General features: G+C 42.4%; 1 protein-coding gene across 2 annotated transcripts in view; it reads right to left on the reverse strand.

Moving 5' to 3' along the window:
• The window catches only part of tesk2 (testis associated actin remodelling kinase 2), a 50,178-nt gene that overhangs the window by 23,328 nt on the left and 4,732 nt on the right, over window positions 1-22,118 (reverse strand). For both annotated transcript variants that reach the window (XR_014570263.1, XM_083782039.1), the window contains exons 2-4: window positions 17,502-18,164; window positions 16,674-16,799; window positions 5,595-5,716 (exon numbers count right to left, since the gene is read on the reverse strand). Coding sequence is in view for 1 of the 2 variants with exons in the window: in XM_083782039.1 (XP_083638165.1) it covers window positions 5,595-5,716; window positions 16,674-16,799; window positions 17,502-17,612 (359 nt within the window). In the remaining variant the exon portion in view is untranslated. The remainder of the gene's footprint in view (window positions 1-5,594; window positions 5,717-16,673; window positions 16,800-17,501; window positions 18,165-22,118) is intronic.

The following is a 22,118-nucleotide window of genomic DNA, read 5'->3' on the forward strand; positions in this document are numbered from 1 at the left end:
ACATGTGTGTTGGTTAAAACATATATTGAACCAAAGGAAAGTATTAAAAAGCGCTTCGGACAAAACCACGTAACTCCATATTGGACCCTCAAACTGTCTGCTAAGGCAGCTAACTCCGTCCCATACAAGTAATTCACCAACTTTGATGAGGCAGTATTGCTTTGTTTTCAAAATATACGGTTGTCTTAATTTCCTGAAAAATATATATTTTCATTTTCTGAAAAATGAACATTTGGAGTTGTTTGTGGTGCATGGTTTCTTCCCGACAGCAGAGATATTACATTATATTGTTATGTTTGCCTTCATCTGAACTTCACTATTGGATAATGTTGGTCATCTTACGCCTTATGGTATGATATATAAGTTTTGTTACAGCTCGTGTTGCTTTGGTACAGCTTATCCATGACAATATAAGTATAACTATGGTCTGTTCCCTGTGTTCAGTGGCAGAACTACCTTACCACTGATCTGTGTTCGACACACTGCTCCCCATGAATTCATACAATTAAAGCACAACCACCACCACCACCACCACTGTGAAATGGGTGTCTCAGACTCCTTTTTCCTCATCATCGATTATTGATTGATCCAGAATTCCACAACACAACACATAATAAAATATTACTTTACTTACTTAACTCAACTTTGATGCATTTGCTACGGAAAATAAAACCGCTGTGGATGCCAGATGAAAGTAGCTATATATATATATATATATATATATATATATATATATATATTTATTTTTTTATTATTCTTAAAACTCTTGGTCTTGAAAATAACACACGTCATGTTGTACACAATCACACATATTATTTAAACATATATCCGCCACACCTCATACACATGGTATTATGCAGCACTGATTCCCAAACAGTGGGTCGGGACCCATTTGTGGGTCGCGGACACATTTGCATGGGTCCCTTTATTTTTGGTTTCCCACATTTTGTTTGAATTAAAAGCCAAAAATCAATGATTTATTTTTCAGTAATTTAATGAAGAAATCAAAGAAAAATCAAAGCTATTCCAAAATGTTTAAGTAGTGAAAATAGCTAAATCTACGTGCTGGGAGCACGGAGATCTGCTATTTTCACTAGTTTGGGTGCCGAGCAAACGTCAAATCTCTCTATAAGGTCTCGACATCAAAGGGAAGTTTGGGAACCACTGTTAGGACAGTCAGGACCTTACAAAAAGGCACCTCAAAGCGTGTCGTTTTTTTATCTTACTACTTTATTGTTATTCCTTAATATTTATAATTTTTTTGCTACAATATTGAGGAGTCAAATTATTACGGGTACTCTCATTTATCAGTGCAGTATAATATGATATTTTAACAAATACAAAATCTTGAGCATCTTTTTAAAAGAAAAAAACATTCCATGGTAAGTCCAGGGAATGGTTAGGTATTCCTCCCTGGAGGGCAAGACTCAACAAGTGATCCCAGGAAGACCGTGTCATTAAACATGAGGAGAGTAGCACACTCTACCTGCACATTCTGCACATTCCTTTTCCTGTCTCTACACATCCCACCGTCTCTCTCTCTCTCTCTCTCTTCTACGCTCTACCTTCAGCCTACCTGCCTCCATTTATCATTCTGACTGATAGACTTGGTTCATTCAATCTGTCATAATATATGCCCTCTAATGCAGTGGTTCCCACACCTTTTTAGCTCAAAAAAACGAAGTTAGACGTTTGTCCGGGACCCAACATAGCAAGTGGAAATAGATCTAAAAGCTCACAACACGTCACTTTGCGCTACGTTGTGGCTATTTTCACTACTTCTTAAACATTTGTTTTGTGTGCGTGTGCGTGTGTGTGTGTGTGTGTGTGTGTGTGTTTGTGTCCACCCGGTGCATGAGCCAGCCTAGCACGCTGGAGGCAATAAAAAAGGTCACCCCTGTGGATCCCCTCTTGGTCTTACAACCAACAATGACCCCCTCAGTGTGTGCATGTTAACACTCAGACCCATACGCACACAATCCACTGGTCAACTCACACAATGACGGGATTGTAAAATATACTGCACATGTGTCTGCTTGGCACATGCACGTATGCACGCGCACGCACGGCGTACGCACACAGAAACATCCACAAACTCCTACACATGTTCTCCCGGCCATGAGCCTGGAACTAAATGTAAGCTTGGTTGTTTTGCAGATTTACTGCATCATATTTCTCCCATCTCCCATTTGTTTTCACAGGCATAATACAAATTATTATCAGCGCAAAAAAAAGCTATCTCAGACAGTTATATTATTAACACTTGATTTACTGTCTCTCTACGCCGTCCTCAGGCGAGCCCTGTGGTGGGATTTTCAAAACCAATCCTTCCCATTTTGGTGCATCCTAAAACCATAAACCATAAATGAAGTGAGGGGCGCTCTTATCATCGTAGATCGTACATCATCCATTCATTGTCAATGGAATGGAAATGTAATCTTTGTGTAGGACAAAAATAGCTAATTTGCTCATCCACATAAGATTATGATTATAAATTCTCAATTAATTGACTACGTTTACATGAGGTCTTTCAACCCCTTTTAATTCAGAATAAAAGTTCAATCCTATTAAAAGTTGTCATGTAAACACCTACAAAAACTTAAATGCGAATGAAAATGCTCAATGCAATTTAAAAACTATTCTGATGTAACTGTCCGGATTATTCCGATGCGATTGAAAGAAAATTGGACTCATGTATACACTAATTCGGATTTAAGTTCATTCCGGTCTTTCTGAGCATGCTCATTTCCAAGGCGCTCCAACTCCAAGGCAGTTCTCCAAGGTGCTCATTTCCAAGGCACGCCAAGGGAATATATCTTCCGAGGAGTTTGCACATAGAGCGCGGTTTTTCGTGCATTTTGCACATCCGAAATCCACAGAAAAAACGTGGAGCAGCAGCAGTGAGGATGATCCCCCTGAGCTGTGAGTGTTCAAAGATCCAATCGGAACCGGTCCGTCCCGAGTTGATCATGATCACTCTGATAATTTCATAGGCTAGCCTATACATGTACAGTATCTGGATTGCTACTGTACATTGCAGCGGGGGACTCGGAGAAAGACAGTGGAGGGGGACGCAATGCCGTCAGCGCACTGATCACTGATCACACACACACAGTTCCAAGAATGCGTTGTCAGCTCTTGTCTCTTACACAATGTACAGTATGTGCATTGTGCAACGACGAAGCACAAAGAAATCCATAATAGCCTCCTGAGCCACATCAGAAAAGTTGATAAATGAGATGACCCCCGTGTCTGTCTCTCTCCTCTCCCCCCCCCCCCCCCCCCCCGGCCGTGCTGCCTATTTTCTAATAAAGTACAGAACGAGATGATAACCTTCCCAGCAAGGGGACCCGCAGCGGGTGAAAGAAACGTAAAGACGTAAGCATATATGCCCGCCCCTATCCAATCAGAAGCCTTCCCAGCCCCAAAGCTGCTGCGAAATGAAATGATGGGATTTTAAAGTATCGTCCATGTAAAAACACTCATTCGGAATGACCATTTCCCATGTAAACTCGTAGCAAAAAAAAAAAAACTTCTGAATTATTTTATTCTGAATTAAAAGCCGGCATGTAACTGCATGGGAATGTAATGTTTGTGTAAGACGAAAATCTACACTATAGATGAATATAGGAGGGGCTAGTGTATGCCCCTCAAAAACACCCAACAGTTATCATAAAATACAGGCCAGAATCTTGAGCTTGAGCTCCTGATTTCTTCAGCTCACAGCAGAAAATCCATTGTTAACAGGCAGGCTACAGGCTCTTTCCTGGCCAGCAAAGAAAACAGGCCATATCCACACAGTCCATAGACGTTGTATTGTGGTTACTATTCCCGTTATCTTGCTAAATCATGTTACGCAACGTAGAACTGCACGCACATGGTTTTGCTTACATAATGATCAAGTAAAGAAATCTATACTTGTCCAGCTTTGAGAGTTTGTGTAAACACAAACATTGAAGACAAAAGTGAGGACGCAAATTGTATGATTGGCCAGAATGATATGATGCATGTTGACGTATGATGATAAGAGCACCCTCACTTCACACGGTGTGATTATTTTGGCTGAAATGGCTCATAGACAATTTATGGCAGATGTTTTTAACTGGTGGTCCATGAAGGTATTGCATGTGGACCATGCATTTAGTAATGTAGGAAATTGAAGATTTGTTTTTTTTATCAATCTCTTAGTTGAGAAACAGTGCACTAAATGACCTGGTGACGTAGGATAACACGTCAATGTTGTAATTTACTGGAACGTTGGATGTCATGAACATCCACAGAGTTTTTCAAAGTGTACCGGATTGACCGGTTGAGTCACCATTATTAGGAAATGTGTCCATATAACCAATATAATAATAATAAATAATGGCCGTTAAGGGCTCGGTTTAATTATCCTCGAATTAACCAATTAATTAAATTAAGCCCTCAATATTTAAATCCAAGCTATTTCCCCCAGACCCTGCCCATATCGCCCCACCCAACACAACAGTGGTCCCCAGGTTGAGAGGCGAGAGCCCGTTATGCAGATTCAAACACACAATGTGCTACAGCAAACAACCTTTACAATTGTACTTAGGCTGTCTTCTGTCGTGAAGGTTTATAGTTATAAAGTTTCAACACCAAAGTAGTAGGCTAGTAGTAGTTGTTGTGAATTAGCAAACTGGACATTTGGACTGAATGTTTCCACTATCCTCGTGTTGCGCTTCTGTTTTCGCCAAAGTTTTTATTTTCCGTTGTTTCTCATGAAGTGCACGTCCAGTTCCACAGCCCCTCTGCCGCCCCTCCCACCCCTCACTGCATGGGGGGGGGGGGGAATTCCCGGAGGAAAAATGGGGACGCAAAGAGCTCTGCTCCTCAGTGTTTCTTTGATTTAGAACATTGACATTCCACTGAGGAGGAGCAAAGCTGCTTGAAGACTTTCATCCTTTTAAACTTGTTATTTTGTATCCAGTACCAGCAAGGAACGGGATGTGCACAACCCATGTCTTATGTACTCTGCTAGAGGCTAGCAGAGAGGGTCTGTGTATGTGTCTGTCCAGAGGTGCCAGTAGGCCAAAGAAGTATCTCCAAGTACGTCAATGGCCTTTGTGCTTTACAGACTTTGAAATAGTTTTTAACGGAAGACAATGGGACAATGATCGATCGCACTGAAACCTCTCCCAAATTTGGAGTCATACATCGAGCATACGTCACGGACGACTGACGTCTCATGAATCAGAGACTGGTCACATGGTCACAAGTCTGAGATCCACAATTGGAACCACGCTGTCTCTTTGTGGATCCCGAGAGCCACATAAAAACACAAATACAATACGCAATGTATTGCTTGAGCATGTCATAGTATCCCAGTTCCACCTGCTATTCAGTTATTGCATAACAGTAATGCTGCAATGCACTGTGCAGTATAGTGCAGTGAGACCCATATGTGGGCCAATTTCCTATTGTTTAGACCTACTGTAAAACCTGTCCTCAATCATCATCGTAACCTAACATTATATATTTCAAAGAAAACGATCGTACATAGCCAAAAAGAATAGTGACATTATGTCATGTCACCTTTTTGTGGCCTGGGGGCTTTGCTCGTTATTACCAACCTGAGTATGTTGCAATGTGACAGTCTGTTCATCAGCTGGACCTCTCTCAGCATGTTGGCTCTGTTGCTGCTGAGCTTATTCATCTTCAGAGCCATCACCTGGTCCGATGCTCGATGGCGCACCTGGGGAGAAAGACATCATCAGCGTCTTACATCAGGGGAGTGGGCAACTTTGATGATGCAGGGGGCCACAATGTTTCCACACTCACTCCGGAGGCGGGGCCACATTGCATATACTGTCGGGCAAGAAACCTCTTATCTCCGTATTTTAAAGTTTTTCGTAAATGAATGCCCTACTTTGTCATTCCATGTCACACAAAAGTAGCAAAAATAGAGGATCTATATACAAGCTCAAAACGTGTCGCAAGCGTGACGCATTTTGAGCTTGTAGATCTGCTATTTTGCTATATTTTAATTTGAATCTTGAATAATTTGTTGCTATTTTCGAATTGGAATCCTGAAAAGTAACCTCATTTAATTTTTCTTTATGAACTTAAATACAAATACATTAGGCAGTGGGTCATGTCTGCATGTTTGGAATTGGAACAGCTGAAATCACACACTCGATTTCGTACTCTTACTCGACAGCAGCTGTGCTCGTTCATGACTCGCACACACACACACACGCACAGACGACTTGCGGTTTTCATCCATGCTTTCGGCCCGGCGAGTTCATGAATGCAATTCCATTACGTTTTTAGGCCCAAAATGGGGGGAGCCCACCACCTTTACAACCCGTAAGAAGGGGTGAAAATGGAGTATGCGCTGAGTGAGCAACTCCATGCAATTGGATGGGCGGGGAAATCCGGTGGCGTCTCCATTAGTCATAACTCTATGGGTGAAAAACAGGTGAACGGTCGTTCACAAAAATAGTCAAAAGCTCCCAACCTGTCACCACATGTTGTAAGCTTGTAGATCACAGCTATAAATAAGAGATTTGAAGTAGAGGGAAAAGGAGGGGGGCCAAATATAAACCCCTGAGGGACCCCATTCAACAAAGTACATAGGGTACGTGTTAAAGTGGTTACGTGAGAAGTTCAGAGGGAGGTGCGACAGTGAGTGCTGTTTTTCTGAGCGAATGCAGAGGGAGGAACTGAGGGAAGCATTTAGTAAATTAACAAATGTCAGTGCTAGTAGGAAGCTGACGGGACTGGTGCTTTAAACCTGCAACATGACACGCTGCTACTGACTCAGGAACACTTTCCCAGTTACAGGTCGCTCTCCTGCTGGCTTTAACCCTCTAACACCCAGCGTTGCTTTTTAGCAACAATTCTATTTTATTTAATTACTAAATTATTATATTTTTTTTCTGTTCTTTTTTCACCTAAATGTCATCAGTGATGTTCATTGCAATGCCATTTCAATGACATTGGTCATGATATTTGCATATAAATACCCCCCACAGAGGCTGAAATTCACACAAATTAAAAATGTCTGGACTCTGTGCGATTTTGAACATTTTTTAACCTAAGACTTTTGACCTTTACCCTAATAAAAGTAGGTAAAATAATTGTAATATGTTTTTTTGTGATCATTAGAATGTCTAGAACATGTTTTATTCATTATTGTGAAAGATATCCCCCAAATGTAAATTATGATTTTTTTATATTATTATATAATTATTATAAATTTTCCATCAAACTTTATTTTTTTATTTTTTTTAACATATGTTTTAGTGTCAGTCCTAGTAGTACAAAGTAGTAGTAAGGTTGAAATCAATTTTTTGCAAGTAGAAATTAATGCGGGTGTTAGAGGGTTAAGGCCGGGAGACCACAGTGGATGGCCAGAGTGAGCGATACAGGTATAGGCAGACAGTCAGAACCCAAGAAGTGATATGAGGTCAGTCACTTCTGGACCCACCATGTTAACACAAGGTTTTCAGAATAAAGGCGCTAGAGCGCAAAGCAGACGAGGCAGATTTTACTCTGAAAAGCCCCCGTTCCATTTCCCCCCAAAACCGGGAGGTGAAATCTTCCATTACTACCTCGCGCTAATAAATCTGATTTCGCTTTAGAAAGCGTTAATATTCCAAACGAGATAAAATAAATGGTAAATGGTGCATTTATATAGCGCCTTTATCCAAGGCGCTTTACATAGTGCATTACATTCACCCATTCACACACACATTCATACACAGATTGCAGCGGAAGCCATGCAAGGTACCAACCAGCACATCGGGAGCAATTTGGGGTTCAGTGTCTTGCCCAAGGACACTTTGACATGTAGACAGGAGGAGCCGGGATTCGAACCACCGACCATCGGTCGGTGGCAGGTCGGTGGCAGGTCGTCCAATGGACCTTGAGCCACAGTCACCCCGAGATGCATCATGAAGTCAGAAATTAGGACAGAACATCGCCGTACTGATCAAAGCCACGGACAGCGGCGTAGATTCAGAGTAAATAAGGAAGACTGTTGGCCCGTAAACCAGAAAGTGAACGGCTGCGTGCGCAACAAAACAGCTCCAGGACGGACCAGCGGCCACTGTCAAAAAAAATTGAGACAGGTTTTTAGACCATTAAAAAAGGACCAAAGTCGTACGATTAGTCACACACGTTACCGCAGTGAAATTTGTCCTACGCATTTCACCCATCTCTTGGAGCGGTGAAATCATTAAGGGAATCATTAGTTGATTTGACCCCCAATCCAACCCATTGATGCCGAGTGCCAAGCAGGGAGGCATTGAAGTCCTTGGTATGACCCGGCCGGGGATCGAACCCCGACCTCCCAGTTTCAGGGCGGACACTCTAATCACAAGGCCACCGTCTGGTCCTAAAGACGTGTCCACACATCCTAGTGGGCCTCCCACGGGTGTAATTATGAAGACGTGTGGACATGTCCTGGGCACAATAAGTGTTTTAACGGCAAATGTGTTGGACTGGTTGTGATCAGCAGCAAAGGCTGTCACAGCATTATCATCGAGTTCCTAAAATGACTCTGGATGACTTTGAATTTGAAATGTATATTTTGAATAAGGCATTTTATTTGTAATGACCAGAGCAGATTGAAGTGTGGAATTAAGCAGTTCAGATCAGCTTTAGAAGGAGTGATCAACATTTCAGATCAACTTTAGAAGGTGTGATCTTTGAAGGCGGCCGAGACCTGTCGTGGTAAAGGTACAGTAGAGCAATGCATCTGGTTTCCCCGAAAAACACTCAACAGCAATAGGAAATGTCAACGTGGCCAAAAACCACAGGAAGCTGTGACAAACAAAGCAGCCGACCTAAATAACTATTGACCCGATAAGTTACTCAAGTTCCTCACACTGAAATACAGCTGAGACATGCACTGTGCTGAGCAATGTTTAACTCTGGTGGTTACAGCACCTGAGGTGCAAAGAGGAAACCAGAGCACACATCTGGTGAGAAGCATGGAAAATAAACTACTGCAGCTATTGGCATGGGCGGCCATAGCTTTATGGATAGAAGGCCCGTCTGGGAAACAGAAGGTCCACGTCGGTTTGGTCATGGTGCCCCGGCCCACAAACCCTGTGGCCAAAAGTGTCGCTGAGAAAGACACTTAACTGCTCCCAGGGCCGTTGCCCCTGCCCCCTGTAGCAGTGACAACCACTGCTCCTAAGTAGCTAGGATGGGTTAATTGCAGAGGCCAAATTTCACAAATGTGCATTTATTTTTGTCACAGTAGACTACCGTGACAAAAACAAATCCCAAAAGGGAGTGGGGGGGCACAAGAATTTATATTAATTACATGTGTGCTCTATGTATACATCTACAGTACCATGTTCTCCATGTATACATCTAATGTATAGCCTCTTTCATTGTCTCCACCAGGCCGAAGGCATGGGGAGAGAGTATGTTTTGCACTCCGTCCGTCTGTCCGTCCGTCCGTCCGTCCGTCCGTCCGTCCGTCCGTCCGTGTGTCCGTCCGCGTGTGTGTCCGTGAGCAGCTAATATCAGCCACCGTTAACCCGGTCGATGCCAAATTTTGCACACACACTCCCTGGATGCCAACGATGAACCTCTGCCCCAAACTTTCCAGAACGGCCTGTTATAGGAGGCCGCTTTGTGCAAAACAAGTTTTTGCACAGTACACCTACAGATTTTGTCCAAACACAGCGCAAATTGGTACACAGTCTCTCTAGAGCCATTCAACGAAACCGGTCTTTCAGATTTCTCAGACTCCATCCTGATTGGTTAAGATTGGCTACCAAAGTTCACAGGAGTGCTCAGTTTCAAACAAAATGCTGCAAATCATGAACACATCGCGTGATTTCCGTGAAATGTGCACGCACATTCCCACTAGGCCGAGGACGAAATGCCACATGAACAATTTCAACTCAGCCTCAAGGTGGCGTTATAACTGGCCAAAAAGTGTTTTTACCTCTAACTGCACGGATCTGTGGATAATTTACTTTTGTTGCCCTTTTATCCAACCACCAGATGAAGGCAAGCTGCAATGTCCTACATTCCTATCCTGGTGGAGACCTGTGCCCAGAAGGGCACTTTTTCTAGTTAGAAGTGTTCTTGCTCTTCGAGCCTGACTGGGTGGTGGGGAGTGTCATCATGAGCCTGTTCCATCTGACGTTTTCCAATTCTCTGTGTGTTTCTATGGGCCATAATAACATACAGGCACTATTACGATCATTGGGGCTTTGGGCTAGAGTTCTCAACGGGCTAATTAAATAATTAGCATACATTTTAGGCCCGACCCGCCCCTAAAACATATCGGATCGGGTTTGGGCAGAATGAGAGAACTCTATTACAGACTAAAATGAAACATATATATATATACATGTTGATGATGGTTGTTTTCATCTTCATATATATATACATGATGATGATGGTTGTTTTCGACATCGACAATATCAGGGGGAAAAAGAAGGGGAAACGGAAAAAGGAAGTTTGTGTTTTGATATAAAATTAGAGAAGTTATTGGATCTGCACAATCTTCTGTGCATGATTCAAACGCATGCACGCACAGTCACACACCCACCATCTCTGTTCAAGTTCAAGTGAGGCGGGGGGGGGCAGCTAACAGCCCTCACTGCGGGACAGGAGAGACAACAGATGGCAGCTCCGCTTTAGCACACATCCCCTCCACCCCATCATTCTCCATTCACCTCCCCCAACCCCATCTCTCTTCATCTCTCCCTGACCCCCAGCCTCTCTCTCTCTCTCTCTCTCTACCATCCTCTACACCAGGGTTCCCCAATAGGCGGCCGGTGGGCCATTTGCGGCCCACAGGTTCCCAAATACTGGGTCGGGTTCTCATTTGTGGGTCGTCGACACATTTCTTTATGGGTCCCTTTATTTTTTGGTTTCCTACATTTTCAAAAAAAACATTTCCAATTTCAAAAACAAAATGGAATGATTGTTTTCCAGTTATTTCAAAGAAGAAATCAAAGACAAATCGAAGAAATTCCATGAATTAGAATAAGTAGTTTCCGTTACGTTGTGAGATTGTAGATCGCCTAGTTTCACTACTGTTGGTCCCGGGGAGACATCAAATTATTTTTTTGGGTCACAGGCTAAAAGGTTTGGGAAGTTCTACACGCACACACCACCCTCCCCCCCCCCCCACGCACACACCACCCCCCCTCCCCCCCAAATGTCCTACTGTGTCTCTCCCTTTCATCTCTCTCTGTCCTCTCAAAGCCTCTCCTCCCTCTCCCTGACTGAACCCATCGACTCTCCACTCTCTATCTCTCTCACATAATGAAGCACCCCTCTGTTCTCCTCTCCTAAACACCACCGCAGTCCAGTCTCTCTTCTCACTCTCTCTCTTTCTCTCTCTCTTTCCATCATCCCCGTTCTCTCCTTTCTCCTCATCTTCACCTGTTCTCCACTTCTAACAACTCTGGTCCACCACACCCTGGCTCAGCTCACTTCTGCTCTCTTTCAAATCCCTTTACCAATGCCTCCCTCTGCTTTTCTTCCAAGCATCTTTCCTTCTATTTGTTGTTCCCCTGCTCCCCTTTCATTTGCACCGCATCCTCAACTCTCTGGTAGTTCAACTCCCACATATCTCTCCACCATTTTCTGAGGATAGAGAGAGTGCCAAACAGAGAGCACAGATGAACATCAAAGTCCCGTTCCGTTTGGCTTTCCCAGCGTGAGTCCATCTACAATCTGCTCAAATATCATCGCCGTCGAGCAGAACATTTTTGATGTTTGTTATGTTTTGTTCATAAACTTTAAGCTTATGTCCTGCTTTAGACTTTGTCGTATGACAGTGTCACACAAAAGTAGCAAAAATAGGAGAAGGGCAGAAGCTCACTGCTATTTAAGCTTTTTCTGAATAGTTGCTCCGTGCTTCAGCGCAATTAAAGAAATTAGTTACGTTAAATGATAAGTTGTCGTCGTGTGTGCGTGCGTGTGTGACTGTGAGTGAGTGCGTGTGTCTGTGTGTGTGTGTGTGTGTGTGTGTGTGTGTGTGTGTGTGTGTGTGTGTGTGTGTGTGTGTGTGTGTGTGTGTGTGTGTGAGGCGTGTGAGTGCGTGTGTGAGGTGTGCGTGTGTTTCCTAGGAACAGTCCATTCTAATACAGTTTGCCGGGTGCACGGCTCAAGAAGACTCACAATGTTTTTGTAATTAATAGAGGCACGGGCATACACGGGTTTTGACATCAAGCCTTCCTCAGCGTGATCACACAATGTGTTCCTCTCTCCCTCTTCCCTATTCTAACTCTTTATGTCACCGCAAAATTAGAGACCTTGCACAAAATGTATTTCACCCACCCCTTTTACACCTGTGACTGTGTCATATGACAACAAAGATGATTCCGATTATGGGATAATGGTCGCATAGACGTGTGCATACCAAAAGTGCAACTGCTTCCTTAATATTGCCCGCCCACCTCTGAACCAAACTTATGCGTTAACACTCATTATTTTTCTATATCCATGGTTTGATTATGGTAAAGTGTCCTTCATGGTCCGACAACACCGTCGCTCCCAACGTGCACTGGCGGTTACAACTAACCTGTGGCAGGTTACAACTAACCTGTGGCTCCCTGTTAAGGTTAGGTTAAGGGTTTGGGTAGGGAGGGTGTCGGACTAATGCCTGTCGGACTGTTAGTACGTCGGAGTACGCACATCAGAGTCCAAATCCCTCGGGTCCGGTGACGCTAACCTACTGCAAACCCCCGGGGAACAAGCAAGTGCCTAACCTGGGGTGACAGCAGGGCCTTATCAGTTTCCACCCCCTCTCAGTGGAAGCCACATCAAAGCTGCCCCCCAGGCTCATTTTTAAAGCCGCCCTAAAAAATCCACTACTTCAGAATTGCTTTCCCCAGATAACCCCCTCATCAGGCCATCATCCTTATTGTCTCCACCAGGCCGAAGGCATGGGGGGAGAGTATGTTTTGCACTCCGTCCGTCCGTCCGTGTGTGTGTGTGTCCGTCCGTCCGTGTGTCCGTGAGCAGCTAATCTCGGCCACCGGCGTTAACCCGGTCGATGCCAAATTTTGCACACACACTCCCTGGATGCCAACGATGAACCTATGCCCCAAACTTTCCACAACGGCCTGTTATAGCGCCACCAGGAGGCCGCTTTGTGCAAAACAAGTTTTTGCACAGTACACCTACAGATTTTGTCCAAACATCGCGCAAATTGGTACACAGTCTCTCTAGAGCCATTCAACGAAACGGGTCTTTCAGATTTCTCAGACTCCATCCTGATTGGTTAAGATTGGCTTCCAAAGTTCACAGGAGTGCTCAGTTTCAAACAAAATGCTGCAAATCATTAACACATCGTGTGATTTCCGTGAAATTGTGCACGCACATTCCCACTAGGCCGAGGACGAAATGCCACATGAACAATTTCAACTCAGCCTCAAGGTGGCGCTATAACTGGCCGAAAAGTGTTTTTACCTCTAACTGCACGGATCTGTGGATAATTTACTTTTGTTGCCCTTTTATCCAACCACCAGATGAAGGCAAGCTGCAATGTCCTACATTCCTATCCTGGTGGAGACCTGTGCCCAGAAGGGCACTTTTTCTAGTTTCTGTTGTTTTACAGTTGCATTACAGTTGCATACTTCCCATTTATTTTGCTATTAAGCATGCATGACTATGACCTTTGCACACACACACACACACACACACACACACACACACACACACACACACACACACACACACACACACACACACCCCGTGTGCCCGTACTATATTTCTATGCAAACCAGATGCAAGCATTAATTTCCCTAGAAATAAGCCTGCATTTAGTTTTTCATCAGCTCTGAAGAGTTGCTGCATTTTGTATGCTAGCTGGCAAAAGTACACACAGCAATGCTGAAACCAATACTTTGGCAGGATGTTTGCAAAACAGAGGTTTATAGCAAATAGCTTGACCTATGACGAAGGTATTTCTAGTTATAAACAGCCAATATGTAAAAGTGAACATCATTTACCCTAAATAAGAGTGGATGTGGAATTACCTAAGCGTATCGACTGACTCTCGTGAAAAAGGGCTGAAAGACGATGTTGTTGAGAAGGACACACCTCTTAGCCACAATGAAAACATGTATTTAGAAAGGTACAGGAAACAAACGTTTTACAATAGTCTTCATGAGACAGATCACCCTGATTTGATGATGAGTTCTGATATAGCCTAGCATATTATCATTCTCTTCATTCTGTGTTATATTCATATCATCTATGTCACCGTTTCCCAAACAGTGGGTCGGGAACCAAGTGTGGGTCGTTGACACATTGTTATGGGTCCCCTTATAATTTTTCATTATTATTTCAAAACATTAAAAAAAAAAAACATCCCCAAAAAAGCTAAACTTTTCATGAATTAAACCAAAATTCTAAGATTTTTTTTTCATTAAAGAAAAAAATCTAAGAAATGCAATAAATTAGAAGAAAATAAGTACCGTAGTGAAAATAGCAGATCTACAAGCTCACAACGCATTGCTTTGCGCTGCGTTGTGAGCTTGTAGATCGGCTATTTTCACTAGTTTGTCCCGGGGAGAATGTGTTTTGGGTCACGGGCTAAGACGTTTAGGGAACCACTGATCTATGTACACCTCAAATTCACACAAGTTCAAAATGCTTGATGACGATCAAGCACATCCAAGATGATTTTGAACTTGAGATTAACCTCCATGACCTAGATGGCGCCTCCCACAAACTCCACTAGACCTATATATAAGCTAATTAGTCTTTTCCCCTTCAGACTTGTGCATGAGAGAGCACAGGACAGCCCATCCCCCGCCATTCAAGTTCAACTTCATTCTTGTCTTAACCCCCTCGCACACAATACTGAATGAAGGGGTCTGTCTCAGACACACACATACATACATAATATATATACACAAGCCTCTTAACCTTCTACACAGCAGTCACAATAAGCCCACTGAAAAAGACATACAATCACTAGTCAAAGCGAGTTCGATTAACTTCACACAGAGAAATGCAAAGAAAGTTCTAACCACTGGCCAATGTGCTGTGGCACTCTTCCAGTTCCAAAACAAACTGATCTGTGCCAAATGTTACTACGCTAATGTTATAGTACTGTATGAAAGAAAAAAGATCAGAGACACATTAACCAACCTAGCGTTCCTATTTTAGGCATGTCGTTTTAGGAGAAAATGAGCGGAAATAGCCAAACTAAAAACTACCGACATATCACATTGCAACATGTTGTTTGTGAGCTTGTTGTTTGTGTAAATTAATCAATCATTGAGGTTAAAAAGGCTGACAGCCTGTTTGAACAATTACAAAACACCCTGCATAGATGGGTGGGGGTGAGTTTATACATTGGTAGATATTTCAAAATGATCATATTATGACGTATAGGGCTTAAATGTTTAATGCCTAACTGAACTGAAAATGCATGGGTGCATGTGTGCACGTGGGTGCGTGCGTGTGTGTATGCATGCGTGTCATTCACTTGCCCAGGGGGAGAGAGGGGTAAGTAACAGGGTTAACAGACACCCTTTATAAACTACTCTCTTTGACGCGAGTGTTGGCTAACTTGACCTGAAGTGTCGAGGGAGAACCTGCGAGCACATAGACCCTCGCTTAGCTGTGGCCACTGTCTACAGACCACCATGCAGGCACATGTATCGGCCCTGAGAAGTTAAACTCAAATCTCATTAGTAAAGTCAAAATAGCATTGCTAATTCTATAACGTAATTCTATAACGTTACACAAGCACTTTCTTCCAGCTTCATGTTTCCACAGTGGCATCATGGCATGACGTAGGTGGTAGGTCACACACAACAGGGAAAATAAATCAATGACAGCCTGTTTGAACAATTACAAAAAAACAGCGGGGGGGCTAGATGGACAGACAGGATGGATGGAAGGATCGATAATGTATATTGACCATATTGAAAACTGGAAAGCTCGCCTCAAAACACAGTCACTCCAGGCATAGAGCCGGCGGAACGGCTCAGCCTGGTGTTCCTAAACGTAACATAAGTAAACTATGCTTAAACGGTTAAACTTAACCTTATTCATAACCTTAACCTCAGTAAAAGGGTGCCAAAACCTAACCCTATTCCTAAACTTAGCCCCAGTAAAACTATGCCTAAACCTAAACTTATTTCTAATCTTATTCTCAGTCAAAACAAATAAAAGAATACAAGAACCGCCAAACCGAGCTGTCGGCGGAAAAAACGAGGGTGAGTGCCAGACTCCCATGGCGGCCATTTTGCTCCGACGTCATACCCGCTGAGGTGGGGAACTCCACCCTTAGAGTATATATGAAAAGAGAAGGCACCCAGAGGAAACCCTGAGGCGAAATGGACATAGTGGCCGAATGAAGGTATTGCAGCCTGGCCCCAAACACATTTTACACGTTCACGACGGACGGCGCTTGTGCGTGTTCAACGGCAGCGCGTTCATGTGTTTGGGGCCACTCACCATTGCAATCCGTCCCAGAATGCACTCTGTTCCTACCAGGAAGGAGGAGTGAAATCGCCTCATGCGCTTTTGAGCAACTTAATGCAAGTGGATGGAAGGAGAACTCGGGTGTCTTCTCTATTCATATATACTCTATGACTCCACCCTGTCCGGCGGGTGCATGTACAGACCAATCACATCACATGGGATATAGACAAGAGAACGATACGGAAAACAATGGAGTGAAGTGAAAGCTGAGCCAAACCCACCTTGTAGACCTCAGAGAAGAATCCAGAGCCGATCCACTCGCACGTGAAGTCGTCGAGGCGCGTCAGGCAGGAGAAGGCACTGATGAGGGCTCTGTAGGAGGAGGAGGACGGACACACTCTGCCCACCTGTCAGGATGAACATTCATCAGGAGGATGGACGTAATGATGCGATTTGATGCAATATGATGATGCGTGTTCACTGTTTTTTTGACACCACAGGGATGGACACCACATGATGTCCACATCGACATTCACATGATGACCACATAAATACATGAGTAAACTAGTGCTACAACTAAGGGTTTTCATAATCGTTAATTCCGTCATGATAATTTGGTTAATCAATGCGAATGAGTTACACAATGATGACAGTATAAAGTGACTGCAAAATAAGGTAATAAAAGTACAAAATCATAGCAAATGCTCATCACATTACCTCAGACATGTTAGTTTCATGTGTTTACCCAGCAGATTTCATAATTTTTTTGTTATAATACCGTTGACATTTTTTTGTTGACGTAAATAAATATAAATAAATAAATGTTTAAATGACACAATCCTAAACGTATTATTTGATTAATACAATATTGATGAAACGATTAATCAATTGACTGTTTCAGCCCTAGAGACAATAATCAAGCTGTTAATGTAATACATTATGTAATACATCTTAAACCGGGCCAGTGTCCTTTCAGTCGACAGACACTGGCTATGTTAATCTGTATATGGATGTAGTTCACAGGTCAAAAAGCCAGGCAGCTTATGTCATGAGCAATAGCAAATGCATAACAGTCACAGACCTGTGACGGATATATATAGTAGTAATACCTGTGACGGAGGACCCATCTCTCCGGAAACGATGCCATCTCGGTCGTCAGAGAATCGGTCCGGGCGCATGCTGGGGAAGCCGGCGATGGAGTTCCGTTTGCCACGGTCCATGGCTTAGAAGACGTTGGCAGTACCAGTAGTGATGGTGACTTGTTTCTCTACTGGTCAATCCCCATTAGTGACTTGGTAGAAACTAGTCATTAGTTACTACCAAAAGGTGGGAGCTTCTCTTCCTTGGAATCATAAATTGAGCAGAACAAGTAGCAGAGCAGCAGAGCTCTGCCCCTCCTCCAGGTTTGGGTTTTTTATACCCAAGGCAGGCAGAGGCGATGAGGCCCAAAGACCGGTGTTAAACTATAGCGACTAATACACCCAAAAGGGACTTTAGGGCTGTTTCTGGAGGGTCCCCACATCACAAGAGTATAACAGACTGCTTTAATTACCCTCGGTCCAAGGGGGTGACATTAACTTCTCTCACCAGCGTGTACTAAATGCAAAAGTTCTTGCCCTATATATATGTCGTGTTAAAACTGTGAGTAGAATTAAACTCCAATTTAAGACCATCTGGGATCGAGAAGCCTCTGGCAAGCCCTGGGTTTTATTGCATGTGTGAGAAAATCCTGGAAGGGAAGGCTTGCAAGTGTCTGGTACGCCATGGGAGATCTAGAGGAAAAAAGACAAGACATGAAAGTGAGATTGGCCGTGTCATTGTATTATAGGAAGTTGAGTTTTACAGAGTATGTTTCGGTGTAAGTGGGAGTATTTGTAGATCAAACAAATGCTCAATTATGTCCTTTGTGTGGTCCTATATTGACATTAACAAGTCTATTTCTGCCACTTCAAATATCTAAACTTCTTTGTGGATACTACTATCTTTTCCAGAGATAGGATAGATGCACACAATGTTAATGAATAGATCAACGCAAGACCAGCAAGACTTTCCTCTTATGTGTGACCTGATCTCATCATCATCACCGTTTGTCCTGGTGTCAGAACTCGTAAACTGGAAGTTGAGTCACTCTTTTAAACATTTATTAACTGATTTAATGCAAATGCGTTTATCTTGCCACTGGCAAACGTGAACTACTGAAAGGAATGTCCTGCTTGACTATACAGCGAGCTGAATGTATGCTTATCCGAAAAGGCTGAGAGAGAGCACAACAAGGCATGCTCTATGTGAAATAATATTTTTGATTGATTGATTGTTTCTTTATTCTCGTGTCCTGCACACAATGTGCCCAACCCTCATGGGTTTATAAGGCACCATTTCACAATTGCATTTACAGCATGTTTACATTACATAATTCATGCATTTACAGCATGTTTACATTACATAATTCATTATATTACAACTCAGATTTATACAGAGTACTTCTTTCCCAAGCTTGACATATAAAATCTGCCACAACAAAAGTCCCTTTGGCAAAACATATCTCCATTTTTACATAGTCATTTAAATCTAGGAAATCCCCACAGATATAAGACATCTTATTAACCAAAATATCCCTTAAGTCGTCATATTTGGAGCGGTAAAACAAAAAGTGTACTTCGTTTTCAATTTCATCAAGATCACAGAACAGGTAAATACACCAAACAGGATCACTCTCTCCGTTTTGTCTGTTATAAAAAGGTCGATGTCTTGATTTTCATGAATTCACCCGTAAAAATATAAAATGCCTGAGAATGCAAGATTCATACAGGTCTGTGTTGAGTTTTTCTTTTCCATAAATAAAGACAAGGAGTCAATCAGTTACTGACATTGACTGTAAATTATAATAATAATAATAATTAATAATAACTAATAACTAATAATAATATTAGTTCAATTCTCATAACGTTTCTTAGAAGCTTATTCAGATGACTGTGACCTTGACAGTGGTGATAACTTGGTGGTACAGTACCTTTGTTTGAATAAACCCTCTAGTGTGGAACTGATGTTAGGACAGCTAAGCCTGGCGTTTACAAGACAGGCCCACAGTGTAATGGCTTTAATAGGGGCAGATTGTCCAATTATAGGAGATTAGCCAAGAAATAGCCAAAGCCATCTAAAACAAGATCAGCAGGGTACAAAGGTGACAGGGGTCCTGTGGCTAAGGGTCTTCTCATTTTCTTTTTTTTTTGAGGGGCCCCTCCTATGTCCAGCTTTGTGTGTTTTGTGTAGCCCATAGCAATGATTTGATTGGCTAAGCACCCCATAGCGATGATGTGAGCCTGAGCATTGTATGAATGTAAAACAGTGAGGACAGAAAATTGATTAGCTGGAACGTGATGATGTATGATGATAAGAGCACCCATCACTTAAAGGACAACTTTAGTTTTTTTCAACCAAGGTTCATGTTTTAGGTTGTTCTTAGAGAAACTAAAAGGTGAGTGTAAATTTTCTTTCATTTGCTGCTTTCTTTCGTTTTGGGGATTTTAGCAGTTTTTGACAGGGGGGCGGGGGCATTCGAGCATGGGGCTAAATATGTATTTTTTTACAAAATATTATGGCGATTTATTTTTTTATTATTTACTATAGTCCTAATAAACCCCAGGAAATTACATCTGGCCACAAAAGATCACAGGATCTATTGAATGTGACAAACTGACATATTGAGCCTATACACACAGTATAAGCTTTCCCCCAGTAGGCTATACCTTCACATTCAGTAGATCATGTGATCTTCTGTGGCCAGATGTAATTTCCTGGGGTTTATTAGGACTATAGTAAATAATAAATAAATAAATCACCATCACATTTGGTAAAAAAATACATATTTAGCCCCATGCTCGAATGCCCCCGCCCCCCTGTCAAAAAGAGCTAAAATCCCTAAAACGAAAGAAGGCAGCAAATGAAAGAAAATTAACACTCACCTTTTAGTTTCTCTAATAATAACCTAAAACATGAACCTTGGTTGAAAAACCTAAAGTTGTCCTTTAACACGGGTGTGATTTTTTTTTTAAACATTTAACTATCTGGATTTTCACATCTGTTTTTGAGGGCTATATGTCCAGCTTCAACACAAACATTGAAGACAAAAGTGAGGACGCAAATTGTGATTTGCCGGGATGAGATGATGCATGATGATGAGAGCACGCCTCACTTCACACAGGTGTGGATTTTGTAGAAATAATTATGATGCTTTGACAAAATACAAGGTGAACCAAGTGGTGGACAAAAGAGAGGTCCAAATGCAGATCTGGCAGTGGTGACAGGAATCTGTCACCACTGCCAAAGGAATCTCTATTCACGGTAAAAAAAAGAATCACCTAACAATTTCTTCTTTGCTATTGCACTTCCTGATATGATCCTGGGGGAGCAGAATGAGCCTTTGGTTGAGAGAATATATAGCAAGCTGAGGGTAGAGGAATGACCTCACTCTCATTCTGAGCTAAACTTTCCAAGCGTCTGTCCACCCAGCAGTTCCCCTCAATAAAACTACAATAGAACTCGACGGTGGTTTCAGCCCCATAGGAGTTTTGAGGGGCTATATTCAGCTATTAGTGTAGATTTTCATCTTACACAAACATTGACAATGAATGGAGAATTTATGTCATACGTGGACGAGCAAATCGGCTATTTCTGTCCTACACGAATAGAGAATTTACATCATGTGTGTCTGAGCAAATAGACATGTTACGTCATGATGATGTACAATGATAAGAGCACCCCTCACTTCACATGGGTGTGATTTTTTGAAGTATAAGCTAAGCTTACATGCTTAATTGAGATTTTCACAACATTCAGAGCCCCAAGCAAAAGTATATAAATGTTGCTCTTATAACACTATAACTGCACATTTAAATGTCTTCATACTTAGACTATATTTTGTAGAATACATAATTCTAAAAAATATTATTTCAATAAAGTCATTAGGCTCATCTGAGGGCACCAAAATTCAATTCTGGATTGGGTGTTAATATAATAGGCTTAACCCAAACTCCACCCTCTAAACAAAAGACATGTTAACCCCTGTGATATGTTTTGCCAGTTCAGTCATTATATGTGAGAAGAACAGTCTCTCTTAGGGCAAAGGGTCTTCAAGAAGTAATCTACAATTTAAGAGTTGCTTCATTAGCAATGCATGAACACTTAGCAAAAACTAGTTAATATATTGGCCTCATGTGCAAACAACATCATCATACATCACATTCCGTGCTCAGCCAATCATATCATCAAAAATGTAATTCCGGCCAATCACTTTTGGCGTCTTTATGTGCTTTGCTCACTTGTCTTCACACAAACAGACTAAGCTGGGCATAGGAGGGGCTAGCGCCTCTTATTAATGATTAAATACACCAAATAGGCAATGGCACGCTATTTAAACTCAAGTCCACGGTGTGTGGACACAATGCATGCACACACCAGCAAGCCACATTAGAGTGTTATACCCTCCAGGTCTGTTCCGGAGGTGATCACTCTCCCATTGTAACACAGATCTAGATAGTAGTCATAGTCAGGAAATATGTTTCCGGCGATGCAAAGACCAAGCAGAAAGAATAAAAGACAACATTAATACTAATGTGACTCGGGCACATCGAGTAACAGAGCGGGCAGAACTGACATCCCACCACCACCAGTGGATAGAGATAGGGGTTGGAAGGGAGAGAGTAGGGTGGTGCGATGGTCCCATAATG

The sequence above is a fragment of the Protomyctophum parallelum genome (genome assembly GCF_964188405.1).
Source record: "Protomyctophum parallelum genome assembly, chromosome: 14".
Lineage (NCBI taxonomy): Eukaryota > Metazoa > Chordata > Actinopteri > Myctophiformes > Myctophidae > Protomyctophum > Protomyctophum parallelum.